The 23496-nt window shown below is 38.0% G+C and overlaps 1 protein-coding gene across 1 annotated transcript in view; it reads left to right on the top strand.

Annotated features, from left to right (window-relative positions):
• FREM3 (FRAS1 related extracellular matrix 3) overlaps window positions 1-23496 on the top strand; it is a 59413-nt gene that overhangs the window by 13272 nt on the left and 22645 nt on the right. Inside the window, exon 3 of the mRNA XM_069493458.1 lies at window positions 23030-23176. Within this exon, the coding sequence (XP_069349559.1) occupies window positions 23030-23176 (147 nt within the window). The remainder of the gene's footprint in view (window positions 1-23029; window positions 23177-23496) is intronic.

Genomic DNA, 23496 nt, shown 5'->3' with positions numbered 1-23496 from the left:
AACACACATGGGCACAGAAAGAAGTAAAAGTCATTGGAAATCAAGAAGTGGGGAGGGAGGGGCACAAGCATTATAAAAGCTATCCATCTAACAAAAACATTTGTGCTCCCTTAATATTTTGAAACTAAAAAAGAAAAAGAAAAAAGAAAGAAAGAAAGAGAATGAGAAAGAAAAGAGAGAAAGAGAGAAAGAAGAAAGGAAAAGAAAGAAAGAAAGAGGAAGGAAGGAAGGAAGGAAGGAAGGAATATTCTGAATAGTTTTTTAAGGTATTTTCTACCAGTAAATCAATACCAACTATACCCAGGGACTGTGTCGTCTAGATTGCATTATTATGTATCTCTTGCTTTTCATTTCCCAATTGCTAAATATCCTGATTACCACACACATCAATTTAAGAAATATCTTATTGCTTGAGAAGAAAGTTTATTGCTTGAAATATCAAATATGTTCTTGTCTTGCATTATGTAAACAGGTTCTTAAATAATCACTTCAGGAATAAATATAAAATAAAACTTTACAACCTCTAGATAAGGTCCTAAATTCCATATACACACACATCTACCTAGTAAGTAGATAATTATAAATATGCATGTGTATATTAATATATGAGGCACATATACACAACAGCTCTCTACAAAGAAAAAACATTTGACTCATTTGTCATGGCTAGTTAATATTTATCTATCTTCTTCATAATAATGTAAAATATTTCATTTTCAAATTCAGGCTCAGCATTTACCCACCACTTAACTCATCCCAGGTGTTGTGCTAGACATACCTTACCTCTCATTTAATCTCCACAATACCATCATGAGATAGATATGCTCCTCCATTTTATAGCTAAAGAAAATAAATTTTGATGAGGTTGAGTGAAATGGTTATTATTATCAATGCTATTATCACCAAAACATTCTAGGGAGTCACATGGAAGGATAAGAAAAATCACAAAATTCTAATCCTTCTAAAGTTAGGTAAGTATTAAAAGTGTCTTTAAATATGTTAATCTACTCTTAGTTTAAAAATTACACATTTCTCTGGAGTAAAAAAGATTAAATTTAAAGCAAAAATTATAAGCAAACATCTAGAATCTGATGTTTATATACAATGCATGCATTGAGATAAGTTCTTAGGTGACTTTTTTGAGGTTTTATTTATTTATGTATTTATTGGCAACAAACTGAACTAGAAAGATAATTGGGTACATTCTTTAGTGTTATGTAAAACTTCATATAAAATTAAATAAGAATTAAAAGCACATTTAAGAGTCACGATCTGTGCAAGAGAAGTCACCATCATGCACCGTCTTCCCTAATGCAGTTATTTTTTCTGTTTCATGGGCCTCTCAGTCTTACAGTCATTTTCCTTCTAGAGAAAATAAAGGCATTCCTCTGAATTCTTGCCTCTAAGCAGGCAAGTAGTGCAAGCAACTGAATGAAACCACTGCTACTTTTAGAAACTGAAAATCACTCTGTCTAGAGTCACTGAAGACAGACATTCTCCAGTGCCTGTAGAAGTGAAGACAGTATTTTTAATAGAAAAACTATCTCCAGGCTGCATCCTGACTGAGCTTCAAATAGGTTGGGCTGCTGAGCATTTTGCTTAGAATTCCCTATCAAGGCCGAGACACACTGCGTTGCCTCCATGTATCATAATGATTCAGGCTTTGTCTAAAGTAATTTCCCAAACATTAGGAATAACTATGCATATATCCATTTGCAAACTTTGCTTCAACTTACATTTATGAGAAACTTGCAGAGAAACAAAATATGTGTAAGAATCACAAAGTGGATAGCAAACCCTGGCCTCATTAGCAGGAGTCCATATAGTAAAATACACAAAGCATACCTGGTACTTAACCTGGCCAGGTTTCCAGAGGCCTGTGCCCCAGCACTAGCACAAAAGTGGAAAGTCATTAGCGATGTAATTTCGGCTTCTTGATGAACTGAAGTCTCAAGCCAACATCGAGGGTCAGGGATGGACTGATCAAGTGATCAAGGTTCACAGAGTTTTGATAATTAGGTGTGTTATTAGAAAGAGACATACAAGTAGAATTTTCTGCTTTTACTTTTATTTTATGGCAATTATTTGAGAAAGTGAATACAAGAATGGATGTCCCACAGTGTGGCATAAGCAGAGGGAGGTTGAAGGCTTCCAGATAGATCATTAGTGATGCCATCAGGATTCCAGTTTTTTGCTTTTGCTTTTTTCTTCTTTCTTCAGACTCTACTTCCACCTTCTATTCTCATTTTCTTCTTCATTTGCTTTTTATTACTGTGGCCGAGCTTGTAGAATTAGCTCTGGATGTTCATCATATTATATAAAGTAAAAATTCTTCTTTTAAAGTAATTTCTGCATGGTCTAATACACAGTTTTCATTATCTCTGACCATAGTCCTATCTAATAAATGTGCTGAAGAAGGTGTGGAATTTGTTATTTTTAGCAGTAAAAATTCTCTGAAACAGAATGGTTTGTTATGGTACTTATCCATAAAAGCTAAGAATGTTAGAAAACTCTGCTAAGAAAATAAAGTTCTGCTAAAGAGAGAAATTGAATTTCCTTTGAAATTGGCCATGTAAAATGTTTCATTCACACAATGAGTTTCAAGGAGCTAGACATCCTCTGTTTGATAACCAGGGAGGGCACCAAGCCACGCTGGGGGCAGGCATGTTGCAGCTCTGGCCGTATTTCAGCTGGAAGCATCCTTGTTCGGGAGAGCCAATTGAGTTACTCAACTGAAAAAGTTATGACAGATTGAAAATGGCCTGTGGTCTCTGCTTCCTCTGATGAAAAGAAATTGGAATATGTGCCAGGTGGCAAGGAATTGGGAGAAAAGAAAATGGGTTTCTTGAGATAATGACTTTCTAGTTTTTTTTAAGTGACTGGATATAACTGCTGGAGTTAAATGATTATTTGAGGGGAAGACTTGTAAGAGATTTCTCATTTCCTTTTTTTAAAAGGCGGTTTGATTTAATATGCAATATTAAAGTAATAAATAATGTCCAGCATTAGATTCTTAGTGGCCAAAATTATTTATGCAGATGAATTAAAGAGAGCAAAGGCAAATCAATTTTCCCCTAAGTAGTTTATTTTCAGTAGAATAAATCTATAGCTCTTAATCCAAGAGACTGTAGATAGAATGCAGAGAGATGGTGAACTTGAATTAAAAACAAATCTTTATTTTTACTAACCTCCGCCTAAAACATAATATTGACTCTAATTATAAATAAATATAAGTAACAAACAAAAATACTACTACTGTCACCTGTGACTTTGCACCCAGTAGAAATACCAAATTACAGATAATTTTAATATCAAAACATAGGCATTATAGATATGTCAAAATATCTTTTACAGTCATCATTACTTTGAAATTTTGGTAGTAATTTTATCAGAAATTTCTTTTTTTTTTTAACAGTTTTATTGAGTTATAATTCACATACCATACAATTCACCCATTTAAAGTCTACAATTCAATAGTTTTTAGTATATTACATTATTCATTTTTTTAATTGTAAAATTATATAACATAAAGTTTGTCATTTTAATCATTTTTAGGTGTGTAATTCAGTGACATTAATTACATTCACAGTGTTGTACAACCATCACCACTATTTTCAAAACCTTTCATCACCCCAGGCAGAAACTCTGTAACCATTAAACGGTAACTCCCCACTCCCCTTCTCCTGGCCTCTGGTAACCTCTAATCTACTTTATATCTCTATGAATTTGCTTTTCTAGATATTTCATATAAGTGGAATCATGCATTATTTATCCTTTTGTGTTGGGCTTATCCCACTTAGCATAATGTCTTCAAGGTTCGTCCATGTAGCACGTATCAGTACTTCATTTTTATGGCTGAATAATATTCCATTGTATGTAGACACCACATTTTGTTTATCCACCCATCTGTTGATAGACACCTGGGTTGCTTCCACCTTTTTGTCTATTGTGAATAATGCTGGAATGAACACTGGACACAAGCATCTTTGAGTCCCTGCTTTCAATGCCCTTGGGGTTATACCTAAGAGTAAAATTACTGGATCTCATTTGGTAATTCTATGTTTAGCTTTTTGAGGAACTGCCAAACTGTTTTCCACAGCAGATGCAGACATTTTTTAATATTGTAATAATTGTGTTATGATATAATTGGTTTTTACCTATGCATTTTATTTTATGCATTTAGCAACTTTGTTCTAAGGTAGGGACCACAGGCTTTCCCAGACTGTGAAAGCACAAAAAAGGTCAAGAACCTCTGTACACTGTCTTCTCTTTTATCTAAGGCAAAATAATTTAAATTTGTAAAATTCTTGCAGGTATTTAGAGTCTGTAACTAAAAAGGGCAATCATTATAAAAATAATGACTTTGTATTATATGACCTAGAAGTTTAGTACAAATAAGCTAGACTGATGGCTGAAGTTAAAAACACTTTCAGAAAAAAATGTTTCTGAGTTGATAACATATGAAACATCTTTACCAACAAACATATGTTGAGAAAATGTAATATGCAATCCAATAGGTAATTATAAGTCAGCTCTTTAATGTTCTAGAGCATAAGGGCAGCTCATTGCCAAAGGTCCTTCCAGCCCTAAAATTCTAAGAATGTTTATTGACTATTCTATTGAATATTCAGCATGATCCCAGTAGGTGTAAATGGATCATTCTTATAGGAAGCAGTTCAAGAAAAATTTTCAATCACCATTAACCTACTTCATGAAGAAATGAAGGCTTAGGCTTTCTAAAAAACCATTATTATACAAACAAGTCCATATGTGATTAATATGTTACTTGATAAATGTGAGTGTGTCACAGAAACAGTTTAATTGAGTATGATTAAAGGATGATGAAATGTGATTCATTTGCTGCAATGAACAGTCAGGAAAAGTATGAAATAATTCTAAGCATCTCTTATTCAATTTTATTTTGTGAATGTAAATACATTCACAAGAAAGCTTACTTTTTTTTATCATGCTTTTAATGCAAAGAGCAGAAAGTGTATAAAGCCCTAAACAATTCCTTTCCACATTAGTTTACGTTCTGTATTGTTGAACATAAATAATCAGCCACTTCTGGGGCTTTGCCTTCCCTTTAATTTTTGCTTTGTTTTTTTTTTTTTAATAAAATCTATTTATTTACCTGAAATGGACACTACATGATATTTCTAGCAGCTTTATTGAGGTATAAATCACATACTACACAATGCACCCTTTTAAAGTATACAAGTGAATGGTTTTTAGTTCGTTCACAGGATTATGCAACTATCACCACAATCTAATTTTAGAACATTTCATCCCCCCAAAAAAGAAAGTCCACACCCATTAGCAGTCACTCCCATTTCCCCCACCCATCCTCCCACTCTAGGCCTTAGCAACCACTAATCTACTCCCTGTCTTTATAGATTTGCCAGTTTGGGACCTTTCATATAAATGGAATCTTGCAATATGTGCTCTTTTGTCTGGTTTCTGTCATTTTGCATGTTTTCAGGGTTCATCCATGGTGTGGCATGTATCAGTACTTTTTATGGCCAAATAATATTTCCATTGTGTGGATACACTGTACCACTTTTTATTTATCCATTCATCAGTTGATGGACATTTGGATTGTTTCCACTTTTTGGCTATTACGAATAATGTTGTTATGAACATTCAAGAACAACTTTTTGTGTGCATGTAAGTTTTGCATGGACGTATTTCTCCTGAGTATGTGGCGAGGAGTGGAAGTTTCCCCCTCAGTTTTGAGAACTCAGGACTTCTTGATATCTACTCTCTTTGCTGCCTTGGGAAACCTTTTATTTCGGTAGGAAGAGTAGTAAGTGGCAACTAATAGGAAAGCAATTGGATTTCTTTTGAAAACATATTTAAGCTTGGACATTTTCTAAGTATGCACAAATTACTTGTTTTCAAGGTTATAATTAATATGGGGCAAGAAATTTTTAGTTCAGTGACCTAAGATTGTGATCTGTTTCCTTAAGAGGCCTCATAACTTCAATAACACTTGTTCTAAGTAATACATTGGGGATGATTTCTAATTGATTGTTTTGGCCAATTATACAACTTAATTTTTGACATAAAAGGCAAAGGTGTAACTATGCCAAAAGGGCCCACTGACAGATGTCACAGTTTCAAGGTTCTAGATGTTGAACCTTAAATCAGGTAGTTCCAGATCTTTCATTTAGAGCAAGGGATGAGAGAACTCTCTGGCATCTGAGAAGTTTTAAATTAAGGTAACTATAAATTTGCTAAACCCATTATTTCTCAAACTTATTTAAACACAAGATTTTTTTCCCCTTTAATGCAACACCTTTTAACTGCTAGTTCCATAGGACTCCACTCAGGAAATACCATTTAAATTATTTTGAATTCATATCAAAATCACATGAAAAAAAGTTAATTCCATCAGTGCTTTCAAGCCTTATACCAAAATACCACTAAGGGTATATGAGAGTGAACCTGTCCTTAGGAGGGGCAAGGGCCAGGGACCTGGGGCTGTGCCTTTAGAGCACTGAGAAGAGATTCATGAGAGGATGATTCCTGGGCATAAGACACTTCGATTTTATTAACCACTGAATACAGCTTTGTTCACCTGCAATGTCTTTCTTCTCTCATTTTTTCATACGTAACCGAGTTGGGCTTGGTAATGCTGTTTCCCTGTTTCACCCAGGCTATTTTCTGATAAAATGGCTTCATATTGGCAGACACATTTTCTGTGATTAATTAGGGACGAGAGGGTAATATTTTCCTACAAAATTTCACCTTTCCGGCTTTAAATTGATTTTCCTCTGTAACTTCAATTTTTCTCTCCTATGAATTCATTTGTTAGGAGGGGAAAAAAAAGAATCCTAAGTAGGAGAACGCTGGTGCACAGTGTAATGGAGGTTTTGGGGACAGTCAGATTTCTACACAGGTCCTTTCTGCTTTCTTGCACCCCCACACCCCCACACCTCCACACCCAACGTCTCTGGCTTCACTGACCTGCCTGGACCAGCTGAGGTGGAAATGGAAGGGGCAGCCTCACTGTGAGCACTCCCACCAGCCACTTGCTCCTCTGTACTTACTCTGATTTCTTCAATGGCTGTCTCTCTGTAACTCTAACCTGTTTCCTTGCTAGGTCCTACACGCTCTCACTTGACGGTTCACTGCAAGTAGCAAGGCACAATAGAATGAACACAGGTTTGCAAATACAGTTTAAGAGTCTTTGCATGGCAAGTTCAGGAAAGGTGAGTCTTCCCTCTCCTTGGTCAAGAATTCCAAATGCCAAGGAAAATGGAACCACTCCAGATTAGTAGATGATGTCACTGCTTCATTCACAGTTGTTCAGGAAGAACCTGGTATATGCATCCTATAGCAAAATATATAAACAACATTTATGGGAAAGCAAGTACAGACAGAAGATTGGAAGGAATTGGATTCATCCTAGTTTATCTTTTCCTTTTATTCCTACCAACAATTATTTTCCCCTGAGTGTTTGATGAACCTTTCTTACCAAGGTTCTTTTTTTGAAGTGTACTTTACATGAAAAATTTTTCCTAGCAGGTACTTCTCACTCAATCATTTAAATAACTTTTTTTCATTATACTCCAAGTTATTATGTTAATTTTTAGACAAAAAGATTCTTTAGTTTGTTGTATTAAATATGAATGTAGAACAGTAGTCCTCCTAAAGGTATTAGCTCAACTACTAGACATTGTTCTGCTTGTTCAAGAGTTCTCACTGTATAAACCTCCTACTGAAAGGAGCTTAATTTTTTTTTAATTTTCTGATGTTTCATACTAGTCAAAACAAGAGAGTCCCTCAACAACAACTTTTCCTGCAAGAAGAGAGAAAAAAAGAGTCTCCTATTTCTAGAATTACTTAATAGGCACACATGATCCTTGTCACAATATTTGTTGTATAATTAAATTCCCTGAGAAGTTTTATAAAAAACACAAATCTGTACCCAACCACCTAGATACTCTGATTGAATTTGTCTGATGTAAATCCTGGGCATCAGTATTTTAGGCAACTCTCCCAGGCTATTCTAACGTGCAGCAAGGTTGGAAACTATGGTAGGCAAAATTCTGAGGTAAGCCGCATAAGCACTTCCTGCATAACCTCTTCTCTTGCGTGTAGGTGGGGCCTGTGACTTGCTTCTAATCAACAGAATATGTCAAAGCTGATGGATGCCACTACTGTGATTAGGTTTGCACATATACATATGTGTGCGTGTATCTCCATTTTGCTAGCTCACACTAGAGAGATTCTCCTCTGGCCTTGAAGAAGCAAACAGCCACACTGTGAATTACCTATGGAATGAGCCACATGGCAGGGAATTTCAGGAAGCTTCTAGAAGCTAAGGGTGACCTCCAGCCAACAGCCAGTAAGAAGCTGTTGGGACCGTCAGTTACACATCCACAAGAAAATGAATTCTGCCGAAATATAAATGAACTTGGAAGCAGATTCTTCCCTATTCAAACCTCCACGTGAGAATGCAGTCCTACTAACACCTTGATTTCAGTCTTTCAAGACTCCAAACAGGGGGTACAGCTGAGCTGAGGCTAAATTCCTCACCCACTGAAACCGCGATATAATAAATACATGGTTCTTCCAGCTGCTAAGGTCATGGTGAATTTTAGATGGCAATAGAAAACTAAGTCAAGAACTACTCTGTAATAATTATATCAGAGCCATTTGTGTTTCAGTTTTGGTACTTTAGGCCTTATAGAGTTTGCCCAAAAGAATACAGTTAAGCCCTATTATTTGCTGGACTCTAGGATCAGTTGTACAGCTTTTTTCTCCAAGTTCTTCATGTCCCCATTAAGAAAAGATGAAAAAGTATGCATATACCTCAATTTACCCAATTCACAGGATCCAAAGGGATTGAATGGGATTTATTTCTATATTTCATTTGCCAGTTTGATTTTCTATTGTTCATTATGGCTTTTAAAACTCCTTATGTATTAGTCTTTTCTTTCAAGGCAGGAAAAAGCCCATTTGAATGACTGGTTTAGTTATTTTTAAAGGTATATCTTTAGGGCACACCAGGAAAACCAAATGAACAGGGAGGAAACTGGCAGCATTTAAAACTAAGCACAAAACGGTGAGATGATACACACAGCTAGGGATTTGTGCAGAAATACAAAACACAGGAAAATCTTTTGAACCACTAGTTTTTCAGAGATACAAAAATGTAGCTCCAAGAACAAGTCCATTGAAATGAAAATAGTAATACTGAATTAAAATACACAGTTCCATTCAGCGCACAACTGATTCTTTTGTATGAAAACCACCTATATTATTTTTACCTTCCTCTCCTTCTTTATCTTCTAAGAAGTGTATAACAAAATAGACTTGATTTTAAGTTATTACTTCCTCACAGTTCAAAGGATTTTCTGATGTCCACGTTGGGTGTGGACAATTTGATGTAGGATTTATAGCATTTTAGTTGACCACCTTGCTAATCAGCACCCACTGCAATGAAAGCAAAATTACCGTCTGCTGGGAAGAGAGAAGAGAGTGTAAATGAATTCTAAGGACCTCCAGCCGCCAGCATTTCATTCTGCGTCTCTGCCTTCCCACACCCTCATCAAGGGTATCGCAGTGCTCACCAGAGAAACTCCGAACCGTCTTATCCAAAGCCTTTGAGTAGTTGAGACCTGGGATATAGGTCCTTTGTAAAGTCTTTCCACGCATCCACGTTGAATTCATAGGAAATCAAAAGTCTCTATCTTATTCCATTCTTGTACAGCAAGCCAAATGCTGAAAAGATTTAGCAAATGATAATTAGAGAAACTGTCTCATAGATCAGCATTGACTGTTTTTAGATTCTGCGACAATTACAATAAAATGAGCAATAGTTTTAAAAAGCAGGGAGAGATGTGTTTTTAAAACCACTCAAAGAGTCCTGGTTAACATTCTGGAGACATATTATTTGTCTGGCAAAAACCAGAGAGAATTACTGTCTCCTATTTAAATGGTGAGGAGAATAGGAACATATGAATATTATTAAAAGGAATACTGAGACCAGTACAGTGATCAAGTAAATGAGCACCGATTTTATTTACTTGCCAAGAAGGAAACACACATCAGTGAAGAAATTCAGAGTGGTATGTATCCAGAGAAAGGAGAAGTTCATTGTGATTATGTTAATTAAGGACTGAAGCCTATACACAGGAGAGGATAGAATGAATCCTTATTGCTGATATAATTGATTAAAACAAGTACTGTTGTTCACCGATCACGGAAGACTCTTCCACTAGGCCTGGGTTTAGCATGCCACAGTCATCGATCATCTTTGGCTGTTGGGTTGCTTTAAGTTCATTGTAGCTTATCAGCTATGATTGGTCAGAACTAGCTGTGGGGAAGCACGGCATCCAGTTTTGATATTCCCTAGGCAAGAGCTGCTGCAAGTGGGTTCTTTTACAGTCTCTCCTCTTGGTTTTCATCCATCCAGGCAAAACAAGATGACTATAATGGCATAGGCAAATTATCAGATTTTGAGGTCTATACTACTGTCTTTGTTTGGAGGGCTAATTTCACACACTATTAGTGTCTTTACCAGAGTCACTTCAGATTCATTTTGTTTGTATTATAGAATGATCAGATGTATGAACTGATGGAATCGTGGCTGTGTAATAGCATTTATGATTTTGTTAACAATTGGCATGACAAAAGCAATGATTGGGATCTAAATAGTGTAACTAATGTTTACAGAATGCTCCCCAGCCAGCTTCCTGTTTTGCCAAGCCCAAACCGTGTGTCATGGGTTGGTTTGCTCAATTGGTTTTTTCTTAAATTTCATGCAATGTTTCCCCAGCTGGTCCTCAAACATTCATCCAGAGACAACAGAGGTATTAACCAGTGTGCAAACAGAACCTTGATTTGTCATACATAATCTGGAGCAATTCTGTCATCTAGTACCATTGTGGCAAGTGTGTGGAGGCTCATCTGTCAAGCCTGTAGTGCAGATATAGTTTCACTGGCAATGACAGACACAATGAGAAAAAGATTCGCATGCAGCTTTCCAATGCAGGCACTCCAAGCCAAGCAAGAAAGCCTCATGGAAAGTGATGAGTGTCTTCAACTCTTCTAGAAAGGCTTACCTGTCATCAAAAGTGTTGTCAATATGTGTTATTGATGAATGAAGGGAATGGGCAATTTAAACCTTGTGAAGGATCTTGTTTACACTCCCAGGTTCACATTTCTCCTTCCCTGGGTTGGCATTAGTATGTTTAATTTTCATGAAGGAAAAATGAACAAGAGTTCATGTGGCCAGTGTATGTATCGGGAAGAATGCAGAAGCTTCCAGAAGGCTAAAGTCCTGATCCAAAGTTTGTCTGATGAACAAGGTGAGCAGAGGAAGATGGAAGAACATAAGATGTGGAGCATGGGTGTGATGAAGGAGAACTTAAGTGATGATGAAGAGTTGAAAGTTGCCCCTGGAGCTCAGATACGGTCCTGTGATGATTTCTGCACTGCTGAGGCAGAAATCTGACTGCAATACAATCCATTTCAAACTTTACAGTGAAATTTAACAGATATGGAATCTCATTCTTACAAATTTATTTGGTAAATGATATTCTCTTTTACTATCTTTATTGAAATTAAATTGGCTTTATTTTGTAAAACTAAGATTTGTAAGCCACAGAATTTAAGTTCAAGAATAAAAGCCAAAAATCAGTTGGTTGTAGCTGCAAGAATTTATTTCTGGGCTCTCTAGTCTCATGGGTCTATGTGTCTGTTTTTATGCCAACACCATGCTGTTTTGGTTACTATAGCTTTGTAATATGATTTGAAGTCAGATCCTATGATGCCTCCAGCTTTGTTCTTTTTGCTCAGCATTGCTTTGGCTATTCAGGGTCTGCTGTGGTTCTACATAAATTTTAGGATTTTTTTTTTTCTATTTCTGTGAAGAATGTTATTGGCATTTTGATAGGAATTGCTTTAAATCTGTAGATTGCTTTGGGTAATATGGCCATTTTAACAATATTAATTCCTTCAATTTATGAACATAAGATATCATTCCATTTATTTGTGTCCCCTTTAATTTCTTCACCAGTGTTTTATAGTTTTCAGTGTGGAGATCATTCACTTCTTTGGTTAAGTTTATTCCTAGGTATTTCAAGTGATTTTTAAACTGAATTTCTATTTACCATGACTGCAGGCAGTATCCAGGTTCAATCTTCCACTGAACATGATTCAGCTATGACCTATTCTGTCATTTTTTATCCTGCCACTGTATAGCATCATTCAAAAAGAGCTCCATTGTCCTCAGGGTCTATAAGATTTATGGATTTGACAGTTGATTGCTTTAGTGGAACTCACTGGGACCATTTATATCTTGTGCTATTAAAAAGGCATTTTTATTTCCTGAAAAAATGAATATTTTACCCAAGAGTTTGTAAGTTGAGTGGAAGTTTTTTATTTATCTAGCAGTTGTTGATTTGTGGTCTGGCAGGAAGGAATTCCTGGCAAATGGAACGCTTCCCCTGAAAAGAAAAGCTCAGCTTATATTCTCAGCCTGATCAGTGCTTGCCAAGAACTGGGCTAATGATATCTGTTGAAAATCTGGCTTGATCGTTTTTGTAATGCGTGGACTAACAATGGAGATTATTACGACAGAGCAGTGCTGTGGTTTACTTAGCTTCCAACCTTTCCTCCCTAATTATTGTTTCATTAAATCTCAAAAATAACTCTCAGTCAGAGTTCATTCCCCATTCATTTGGAGATTTGTTGGATGTTTTTAAGGTTTAACCAAACTCACTAACAATAGTCAGTGAATATACTTGGTTCTAAAATCTGCCCTGTGGTCAGTAGGGCTTTATCTTCATGCCGCCACAATCCTTCCTTTTTATGTCCTTTTCTTCATGTGGGTCTTCAGGTGGCCCCCCCTTTTCCTCACATTTATGAATCAAATTGCTGTTGGAATCATTTTATATCTCCCTTGAGTACATTGTATACATAAGCTGAAATGTAGATGTGACATTTATCTATTTATTCTTAGGAAAGTAAGTGATTCTTACTTTTATGCCCATTGTTCAGAGCTATTATCCTAGTCACTGACATCAGCAGGGCTGGCTCCTGTGTTGGGCACCCACAAGGAAGCTTCAGAGCTTGGTTTGATAAGGGACCAGGCCTCCCTAAGGTATATGGTACAGTATGGATTTTCAAGAAGTATTCGTTTTTATTTATTATACTATCACATTTCTAATGCCAATCAAGTGTAAATCAATATGACCAGTGTGATGTGATCAATTTACAGAACATAAGGAGAACCAGACTTTGAGTAAAAAGTTAAAATCATGCAAGAAGGAAATGCAAGGCATTATTTTTATCATTTTTTTGAAAAAGATTTCTTTAGAATAAGACCCTCAAACTTAAATATTTGTTCAAAGCCTGGCTGTACACAAAGTATTTTGTAGAAGAGGAAGCTCTAAGCTAAAAATCTAAAAACTTGACTACAAGTACTGGCTCTGTTGCTAACTAGAAAAATGATGGCTTTATACTATGTTATTACTAGAAATTTTTAACTGATTATGTACAGAGCTGTGAGCAAGGTAACAGAAGCAATACAATTACAAACTCTACATGGGTTAAATTATTAGGAGTGCTCATTCTATTTTTCTTGAAATCTATATTTAGGTCAGTTTTTCTCCCGGAAGCATTCAGTCATTCAACAGCTATTTAATGAGCCCCTGTTAATTGCCAGAAACGGTGCTGCGTGCTAGGGACTCCAAGAATGAAAGACACCAGCAATTAGCTCCAAATCTAGTAAGAGACTGACATGTAGACAATTAACTGCGGTAGTGTGAGGTGCAAGAAAGAAGGTATATGCAAGGGTGGCAGAGATAACCATTGCCAAAGGAAGCTTCATCAAGGGGCAGCCTTAAACTGGGCCTTGTAGGATGAATAAGAGCTTTCAGAGCTGTGGACAGCACCATGAGCTTGGTATAACTGGCCCATGGGCTCCAAAGGCAGTAACAGAAGTAGGAGATGACAGAGAGATAGAAAGGACCCAGATCGTCACTGCGTCCCGGCCTTTGGGCTAAGATCAAGTGCAGAAAGGATCCAGATTATGGAGGCCTTTGCCTATTTCTTAATTTACTTACCAGGCACAGTTACTGAACCACAAGGACTTCATTTGTCAGATGTCAAGTATGTCTGCTCCCGCTCTTCCCAGTTGTTGTAAAGATTGGATTTTCACAAGAGATAATGGATATGGAAGGACTTGATTATAATATTCAGTCAGAGTTAAGATCACACCTCTAGGTCTGCCAGTGAGTTCTGTACCCAGATGGTTCACGTGCCTTCAGGAGAACTCACCCTCCTCACTCAGCTTAACCTCAAAAGAGCTTAAAACTCACATTCAATTTATCACATTACACTGATTTATGCTGAGTAATATTTTTGTTTGCCCAAACTGGGGCATAATAAGTAAATATGTTTTCTCTGTTGCTCTAATGGTGCCATATTCTAAGGGGGCAGAAAGAATCATGGAATGTTCCCACAAAGCAACTCAGAAAGTCTGTAATTCCACTCCCTCATCTGAGAGGTGAGGGGATGAGGCCCTGAGAAGTAAGCAGTTCACCCAGGGCCCCATCTCTAGCTAGTGGTGTCGCCAAGACTCCAGCCCAGGCCTCCTCACTCCGAGTCCAGTTCTCTTCCCACCACGTCCTGATGCCTCTGCGTGCGTCGAGTTGAACTATATGAAACTGCTGGCATCCAGCCATTTTTAACCTGAAGAAAATAACAACTCTTTCTGGTTTGACCTGATAGAAAGACTCACCCTGCTGGCCTGGCCAGCCTCCTGCTCAGATTCTGAGTAGAAGAATTTTTCCTTCCATGACCTCTGTCAGTGGAGAAGTGCTCTCTTCCCACTCAGAACGCTGCAAACTTAGGTTTAGGGAAATTCAAACTTTTCTAAAACTTCCACATCCATCATCGCATTTGATCCTTATAACAATCTCAAGACGGAAGGGAAGAATCTCTGAAAGGAAAAATTTAAAGCACCACCAAATTAATAATTTGGAAATGAATGTAAATTGTTTCACACGGTAATAAAAAGAGTGAGAAATAAGTGATACTAAGGGCAGATGACGCACCTGGGGGTGGCAGTCACGTAGGCAGGTGTGGGGCTCTCTGGGTGGTGCTGACAGCCACCTCCCCCTGCTGCCGCAGCGACCTCATTGGTCCAGTAGACAGCGCTGGGATACGCTGCATCCATGTCTTCTCACCAATGACAAATCAGTACTCTGTCGTAGACAATCTATTTAAATTACTGGATTGCTTAGGATACAGCAAGCCCTGGTGTCCCTGGCCCCACAGCGTAGGAATCAAACATAGTCTTTGCCTCCAATGGGAAAGAAAAGAAAATAGAGTGACATAAAAATGGAGAAAGGGGTTCTCTAGTTCAGTACATGAAAGCACTCAGCCACTTTCTCTGGACCTATCTAGACTGTATTGAAAAAGGAGCAGGATTATTTTGATCTCTAAACAGGAAGTTGCTATATTATATTTTCTCTGGAAGGAAGAGTTTGTTTGAACATCCTCCTTAAATTGCATACACTGCTGAGAAGGAAGAAGGCACAGTGTTTTCCACCTCCCAATTAGCCATCTGAGGCCCCAGCTCCCAAGCAGAGGTGCCATGTGGTCATGAAATCAGTATATTTCTACCTCTCTGGGTGGTTTTATTTCGTGTCAAAAGCAGCATGTGATGCCCCTGTTGAGGCATGCAAAAAAATGTAAGAAAAGCTTGTGGTCTTTGCTTTTTCACTCTGCTTCTACTGTGCTTTATACTGAAGAGCTCTGGGTTTTGTTGTTGTTGTTGTTTTGTGGGTTTTATGGTGGGGAGTGTTGTTCGTCTGTTTGTTTGGGACAGAGTCTCACTCTGTCACCAGAGCTAGAGTGCTGTGGTATCATCATAGCTCACTGCAACGTCCAACTCCAGGGCTCAAGTGATCATCTTCCGGCCTCAGCCTCCAGAGTAGCTAGGACTACAGGCACACACTACCATGGCTGGCCAGTTTGTTTTTGGGGGGTTTTTGTTTGTTTGTTTGTTTGTTTGTTTTGTAGGGCTCGCTATGTTACTCAGGCCAATCTCAAACTCCTGGCCTCAAGTGATCCTCCTGCTTCGGCCTTCCAAAGTGCTGGGATTACAGGAGTGAGCCACTGTGCCCAGCTGAAGAGCTCTATTTTAAGGAGAAAAAGGCACAGAAAAGTTATGTTGTTATACATAGCACTAACATGTTGGGTTTTTATTCTCCAAAATGGAGAGCCAAATATATCATCAAGATGGTTTGAGGACATGTCCAAAAAGAATATACCGAACTCCTCCTTGTGAACTGAATTAGAGCTAGAAGCCTTGATACCTGCCATCCCCTCTGCCCCCACCCACCCACCGTGTGAGTACAAAGGCTTCTCCCTCCACCACCTGCTCCACATTTGCACAAATTGCAGAAGTGGATTTGGGAGCATTGTCTGGGAGGCAGCATCTCTGCCACCCAGGAGCACACAACTAGAGCAAGGACTGCAGATATCTCTTCTCATTGCTATTCTTTAGAATTTTTTATCTCTTCTCTGAAAAGCCTGATGTGTAATGGCCTGTTATTCCTCAAGAAGACAGTGGACATGAGCCTTTGGTGCTGGAAACCAAAAAAAAAAAGGGCCACCTCTCCTTCTCAGCTCCAGAACATGGGTGGTTGCAGCCTGAAGCACTGAGGGGATAATCAGGCAGGATCACGGAACAGCAAATAGAAGTGAATTAAGCAGGCCGGGCGCGGTGGCTCACGCCTGTAATCCTAGCACTCTGGGAGGCCGAGGTGGGAAGATTGCTTGAGGTCAGGAGTTCAAGACCAGCCTGAGCAAGAGCAAGACCCTGTCTCTACTAAAAATGGAAAGAAATTATCTGGACAACTAAAAATATATATAGAAAAAATTAGCCGGGCATGGTGGCACATGCCTGTAGTCCTAGCTACTCGGGAGGCTGAGGCAGAAGGATTGCTTGAGTCCAGGACTTTGAGGTTGCTATGAGCTAGGCTGATGCCACGGCACTCTAGCCCAGGCAACAGAGCGAGACTCTGTCTCAAAAAAATAAATAAAAAAAGAATTATACAGCCCAAAATGTCGATAGTACTGAGGTTGAAAACCATGCACTAGAGCATAACTAGATATGTATAATAGCTATGGCAGTTTGATTTAGCAAATAGCAAAGCATCATTCTTTGACATGAAGGTTATGCTTATGCCTGAAACCGTTCTTTTTTACTTCTGGGTGATAATTTTATACTAGACTTTCACGTTGTGGAAAACTAATTCAAGTGCCTCTTATTTTCTATTCTTTTACTGATTTTTCCTTTACTGGCTTCCAAATGCAACTGTCCCCAAAGTTTAGTTCTTGGTCCTCTTTTTCTATAGTTTCTCCCTCACTGAAGTATAATACATAGTGTCAGTTACACAAAGTCCTTGACTTACATAAACTGGGTATTCATACAATCCAGAATCTGCACTTTTATTTATTAACATTAAACCACCTGTCAGGCATGGAATGCAATTGTTAATGCATTACCTGGCTGACTGCCTCCTGCTGAGTCTGAGGAAGCTGAGTGCTCCCAACTGACCTGCGGGGACACAGCCAAGCCCTGGACAAGGATCTCTCTGGCCTCCATCTGGAGGGACCACTGTCACAGCCCCACACCCCCACACCCCTCAGAATTCTCTGACTTCCGAAGCCAGGGGCTGGGCGCAGTGGCTCATGCCTGTAATCCTAGCACTCTGGGAGGTCGAGGTGGGAGGATTGCTTAAGCTCAGGAGTCCGAGACCAACCTGAGCAAGAGCAAGATCCCATCTCTACTAAAAATAGAAAGAATTTAGCCAAACAACTAAAAATAGAAAAAAAAAATTAGCCGGGCATGGTGACGTGTGCTGATTTGTGCTGATTTTCTCTTGACTTTCCATTAAAATGTGTGCCTTGGTACCCACATAACCTTAATATGCCCAGTTCCTTGAGTGCCTATTGAGAGCTAATTATTTTCAACTTCATTATCCAGTGTATTCCTTTTCCTTTGTGACTTCAACTAAGACAAAAACAAGTTCATTGCTGTATCAATCTTATCAATCAAGTTTCTTAGTTGCAAACCTATTGTAGCTATTTAAGCCAAAAATAAATTCATTATGGCATAGCAGTAAGCTTTAGTAGTATCTCCAGGAGGGCAGAGAGATAGAATGACAGGTTATGTAGTTAGGGAGGAAGCCACAGCACTACGTGGACTGCCATTGCCACTAGGCACAGACACTACAGCTTGCACACCTGTCCCCGGACACCGGACCTCTGCTAACAATACTCATGAAGACCAGATGTCTCCAGGGCAACCCTCACCAAGAGATGGACTCCATATAGTGCCTGAAGCCTCACATTACACACTTCCAAGTCAAAGTCTCAAGCTATTAGCAGAGCCCAGGTGACATGATTATGCCCTAGCTGTAAGAGAGGCTACAAAATGATATTTTTGGGCTTTTTCCTTTAGGTGGTGGGACTCATCAAATGTCAAATTCTTCAAATACGGAAAGGAAGTTAAAAAGCTGCTGAATACTCAAAAAACAAAATCATGTTAACTATTAATAAACAGCTATAATGAATGAACACTACTGTCCTGAAAAAGCTAGTGCACCTTCTTAAATACTGACTGATAGACAAGGAATGCAAAGGGCTTCAGAAGGGACTAGAGCCCAAGTAGGCAATTGGTAATGACAGAATATTGATGAGTTTTTATAGATAGACATTTATTTTGTGTTTATTCTTCCCTCTGCCTGGAATTTTCTTCTCCCTAGTCTCTAATCAACTAACACCCCTTAAAAAGTCTTTGCCAAGCACTCTATATAAAATAGTCACCCCTTGTTATTATCCCAGTTGTGCTTTATCCACCTACTTTAATTATTTTTCTTCATAACACTTTTTACGACCAACCATATTATACATTATTTGCTCTTTTGCCCCCACAGGAAAGTAAGCTCCATGAGAACAGGGATTTTGTTGCTTTCATTGTTCTATTCTCAACACCTAGAAGAATATAGAGCATATAGCAGATGCTCAATAAATATTTGCGGAATAATTGAATGGATAGCTTAATTTGTTAATTGTAATTTTTCATCAGTAATTCTTCAGAAACCTGGACTATAACTTTGATCTGCAAGAGAACTCTAGAATGCATTAACATATTTTTTTATTATAATTATCAAACTTAAGAAACTGAAAGGATACCTGGAATGCTTTTAGGTTATCAGGATGACTCTTCTGGGGTAAATGCATTTAAGTAATTTGACAGTCAGAAAACCTTCCACTTTTAGATAAATATGTTTTCTATGCATGACTTGAAAATTTAGATATATGAAATATGATCTCTAATTCTCCACTCTTCCTGGAACACAGGTTGACATTAAGAATTTCCTTTCCTTAAGTACATGACAATTATATTAATTAAGTCATTTTGGTTAATATCAGTAGGGAAATACTTATTCATTAGTCTGGAAACCTATATTTAATTTACATACATAAGCAGTTTCTTTGCTTAGCATAGAGTTTAAGGAGTCCAAAGGTGGCCTGAAGAGTTTCAATGAATCCCCTGGAATTGTATGTAAAATTTGGTAAATATTAATACCTGCATGTGTATTTGGGGGAGAAGTTTACTACCATGTGCCCAAAGAAATCTGTGACTCTGAAAGTTTTAGACTATTCTGTGTGTAAATGACCACATGTAGCTAAGCAGAAAGTAAAATGTTTAGAGCCAACTGCCAGTAAGAAAGTTCCATTGTGCTTATAAATATCTAGTTCTTACTGGTCTTAGAAGTCTCAAAGGTCTTTGCACAGAATTAGAGAGTTAGTAGAATTATTTGGTGAGAGAAAACAAGAGCATTCAATGGGAATCATAACGTATGAATTTTTATTCACAAAGGCTCTTTGAAGAAGAAATGTAAGTTAATTGTTGTGGGCTTTGACCAATAAGTTATTTTATTTATTTGATGGGGCTAGAAAAGGTTTGAAAACTTTGTTCATACACTTAAAGTAACTTTCCAAAGCACTTAATAAAAAGTACTATCTTCAGGCTGTTATTTGCAGATGATTACTCTAAGACTCTTAGGATTTTACTTGTACTAGGGCTGTACTGCAAATTTCAGTTCTTTCAGGTTACAACTGTTCAATAAAATAATGTTCCAAGAATTTAAATTTTGCTCCTATATCATGCCATACTTGGAGGTGTTACAGAAAAGCAAATGATATGCAACTCTCCAGTAACTGATCTAGTAATGCATAAAATGAGGTACACCTTTAAAACATGTTTGGAAAGGAAACAGCTTATGTTGGAAATCAGGCCAAAAAAAAGGACATGAAGCATAGTTGTGAATCCATTCTGAGGTGGTCTTGTCATGTCTTAGAGACAGCATATTGTACTAAAGAATGCTGTGCTGCAAATTTTTGAGAATGTATCATGCACTTGTCTCCTTAACACTGCTTCCCCGCATCTGCCTTCTTCTCCCTCCATAGTAAAATGGTCTCAAGTCTAGTCCTCCCCAGAAGTCTTCCCTTGTGCTCATTTTGCTCCTTTCATTTCTACGCATAATCATACTGCTCTTGTGTTGTAATTTAACAGTTTCAAATGTGCATGTGGTTTTTTTCTGCTTGGACTGGAGACTCCTAGAGGGCAATGGCCACACTAAGGAAATAAAAATGTATAGATATTATCTCTACTATTTAGAATGACTTTTATTTAAAGATAGCATTACAATAACACAACTTTCCTGAGTGTTTATTTCTGAAACTGCCATTTGTGATGGTAGAGCCTTCAGGATTTAAGCATTATGTACTAGCTCAACCCCTAGTACATATTTAATTGGAATTTAATTGGAATAAAATTACACAGGACAAGGAGTGGGTTTTTGCAATCAATCTGTAGCATATAATCAATATACCAGGGGCCATTAATTTCTGATTTTGGTTGCTTTGTAGAGAAAGGGAAAGAGAAAATACCTTAAAGGAGACTCTTTGCAGCTCTATCATCGCTTATTTTGATTTTCATAATCAATCTTCTTTCTTCTGTTGTACTCTGCCAGTGCATATACTTACTACATTTTAGCCACTTTCAGCCAAAGCCCAATCAAGTTATTTCTCAGATATTTACTTCTCTATTTCTGGGGTTGATTTTATTTTGCAATATCAATACATAGAGTTTTAAAGCATATATAGATGAATTTCACCTTCTTGGATTCTTCTAGAACTAGAAACAATTTTTGCCAGCCTCTTCCTCCTAACATACTTCGTTTAAAGTATCTTTCCTTTAAGTGTTTTGATACATAGAGTAGTTCTTACTTAGCCAGACCATGTTTATCTTCCTCCAGAATTGAACTGATGTGGCACCTAACAGCAAGCATGTGCTTGCAGAAAGCACTGGCTTGGCCTAAGATGTCAGGCTACAGTGACTGAGCAGCTCATGCTTGAAGAGGGTGATGCTTTCACATTTACTTATCTTGCTCAAGGGCTAGGCAGACTCAAAGTATAGCAAAACAAATAACAATAGTGTTGCTGGCTATGGGTGCAGACAAGAAGTAGACAGATTGCAAAGAAATCTGAAATGTGACAGGAAACTACTTTGAAAATCAAAGCATTATAAGAAAAGTGGAGTTCACAGTCCTGAAAAAGGCTGTTCCTATGATACTAGCCACAGGAACTTAAAAAATACACATTAAGCAGTCCGTAGTGAAAGGAAAGTCGTAAGTGCAATATAGCCTAGCATAAATCCAGTCTATGCTCTTTTGAAACCATAATGATAATAACTCACATTTATTGAGCACCTCATTTGAGCCAGGCACTTTGTAGCATTGTTTTCTTTGATTCCCACAACAGTCCTATAGAGCACATAATGCTATAATCATCTTTATGGATAAGGAAACTAAAGCTCCATAATTTGCTCACAATCACATGCCTGGTAGGTGGCAGAGCCAGAATATGGACCGGTATCCATCGGGTTAAGAGTCTATGCTCTTAACCACCAAATTACAGATTAGCTATGTTTGCACTGTGGAAGTGTTTCTATTTCTAATTGTCGAATCTTTTTTTATTATTCATGTTTTGATTCAGAGGGCCTGATCTGCAATGAATTTTGCCTGGTTTCCTTTTGAAGTGTTTGAATTGCATTGGTCCAGGATTTGTAAAAGCAGCAGCTCAGAGTCAAAGACAGAGCCCTGAACTAGGAGTCTGCAAAACTGGGGTTTTGTCTTGCCCTGCCAATAACCTGTGTGGTATCTGATATCGATTTATCAACCCATCAGCTGAAACTGAGTCATAAAGAGTCCTATTTCAACATCCTCTCGCGAGTGATTAATTTGCAGCAACCACTCCCCGACTGAGGAAAACCCGCTCTTTCTTCCAATTCACGCACATCACACAGCCACCATGAGGGGCCACGCTGAGCATCCACAAAGAGGCCAGCGGCCCGGTGTGGACAAGAAGAAATCAGATAGAGCCCTTATATCCTTGTCTTTTGCCCTCTACTTGGGTAGTTTTTAAACATTTAAGCATGTGAGTTCAAGACACTGTACTAGGTCCCGAGAGTGATTAAAATAAGTAAAAATAATGTGAGCACTTCCTTCAAGAAATTTCTAGAGTAATATGAGAGCAAATAATACAAAAGAATAAATCATGGGGCAGAAGAAGAAATAGAGGAGGCAGAGAGAAAGGGAACAAGAGAGGCAGAGAAGAAAGGATGGAGGTGTGAGTATGAGCTGAATTTAAAACGACCAAGCTCTGGCTCTTTGGAATCCCAGTGCATACGGCCCTTTGTGAATAGGAGGCACCTGGCTCCCTCCACATTGATCAGGAGGAATAGGATTTAAGATGATGCTCAGACCATTCTCTAGAAAATAAGGACTGTTCCTCTCTCCACCAAAAAAGAGAGATAGAGAGTATATTTTGAAACCACTGGCTTCAGAAGCAAAATGTACACCCTGATCACTGATTTTTTTCCATCAAATACTCCAGCTGACTCCTCCCTTACCCCTGTCAATCACAGGAGGAAATAAATTAACAAATCAGCCTTTCCACCTAAACTGGGCTTGGATTTCTTTGGAGAAAGAATACTACATCGTGGATGAAGATTCCACGTTCTTAGAAGTGACCCTCACACGCAGAGGATACCTTGGAGAAACATCCTTTATCAGTAAGTAACTTTGGATTGGTTGTTGGTGAAAAGTCATGGAAACATGAAATCTAGGCTTAAAAATAGTTACAAGAAAGATTGAAAGAGAATCAATAACTGGCTTGGGGGTGGTGCTCATGACATTCTCAAAAATGTGACATGACACATGAGAAAAAACTATGTATGAGATGGTGCTATGGTTTTTGCTCCATGAGAGTTATGGGCTGAGATATATATCAATTTTTTATCCTCTCTCCATTGCTTTCCTCTTTCTGGCAAGTTACATTCTTTCTCTCTTTTACAATTCAAAGGACTCCAGAAAAATTAAGATGTTTCATAGC

The sequence above is a fragment of the Eulemur rufifrons genome, chromosome 18 (assembly GCF_041146395.1).
Source record: "Eulemur rufifrons isolate Redbay chromosome 18, OSU_ERuf_1, whole genome shotgun sequence".
In the NCBI taxonomy this organism is placed as follows: Eukaryota; Metazoa; Chordata; class Mammalia; order Primates; family Lemuridae; genus Eulemur; species Eulemur rufifrons.
This window is presented reverse-complemented; position numbering and strand designations above follow the sequence as displayed.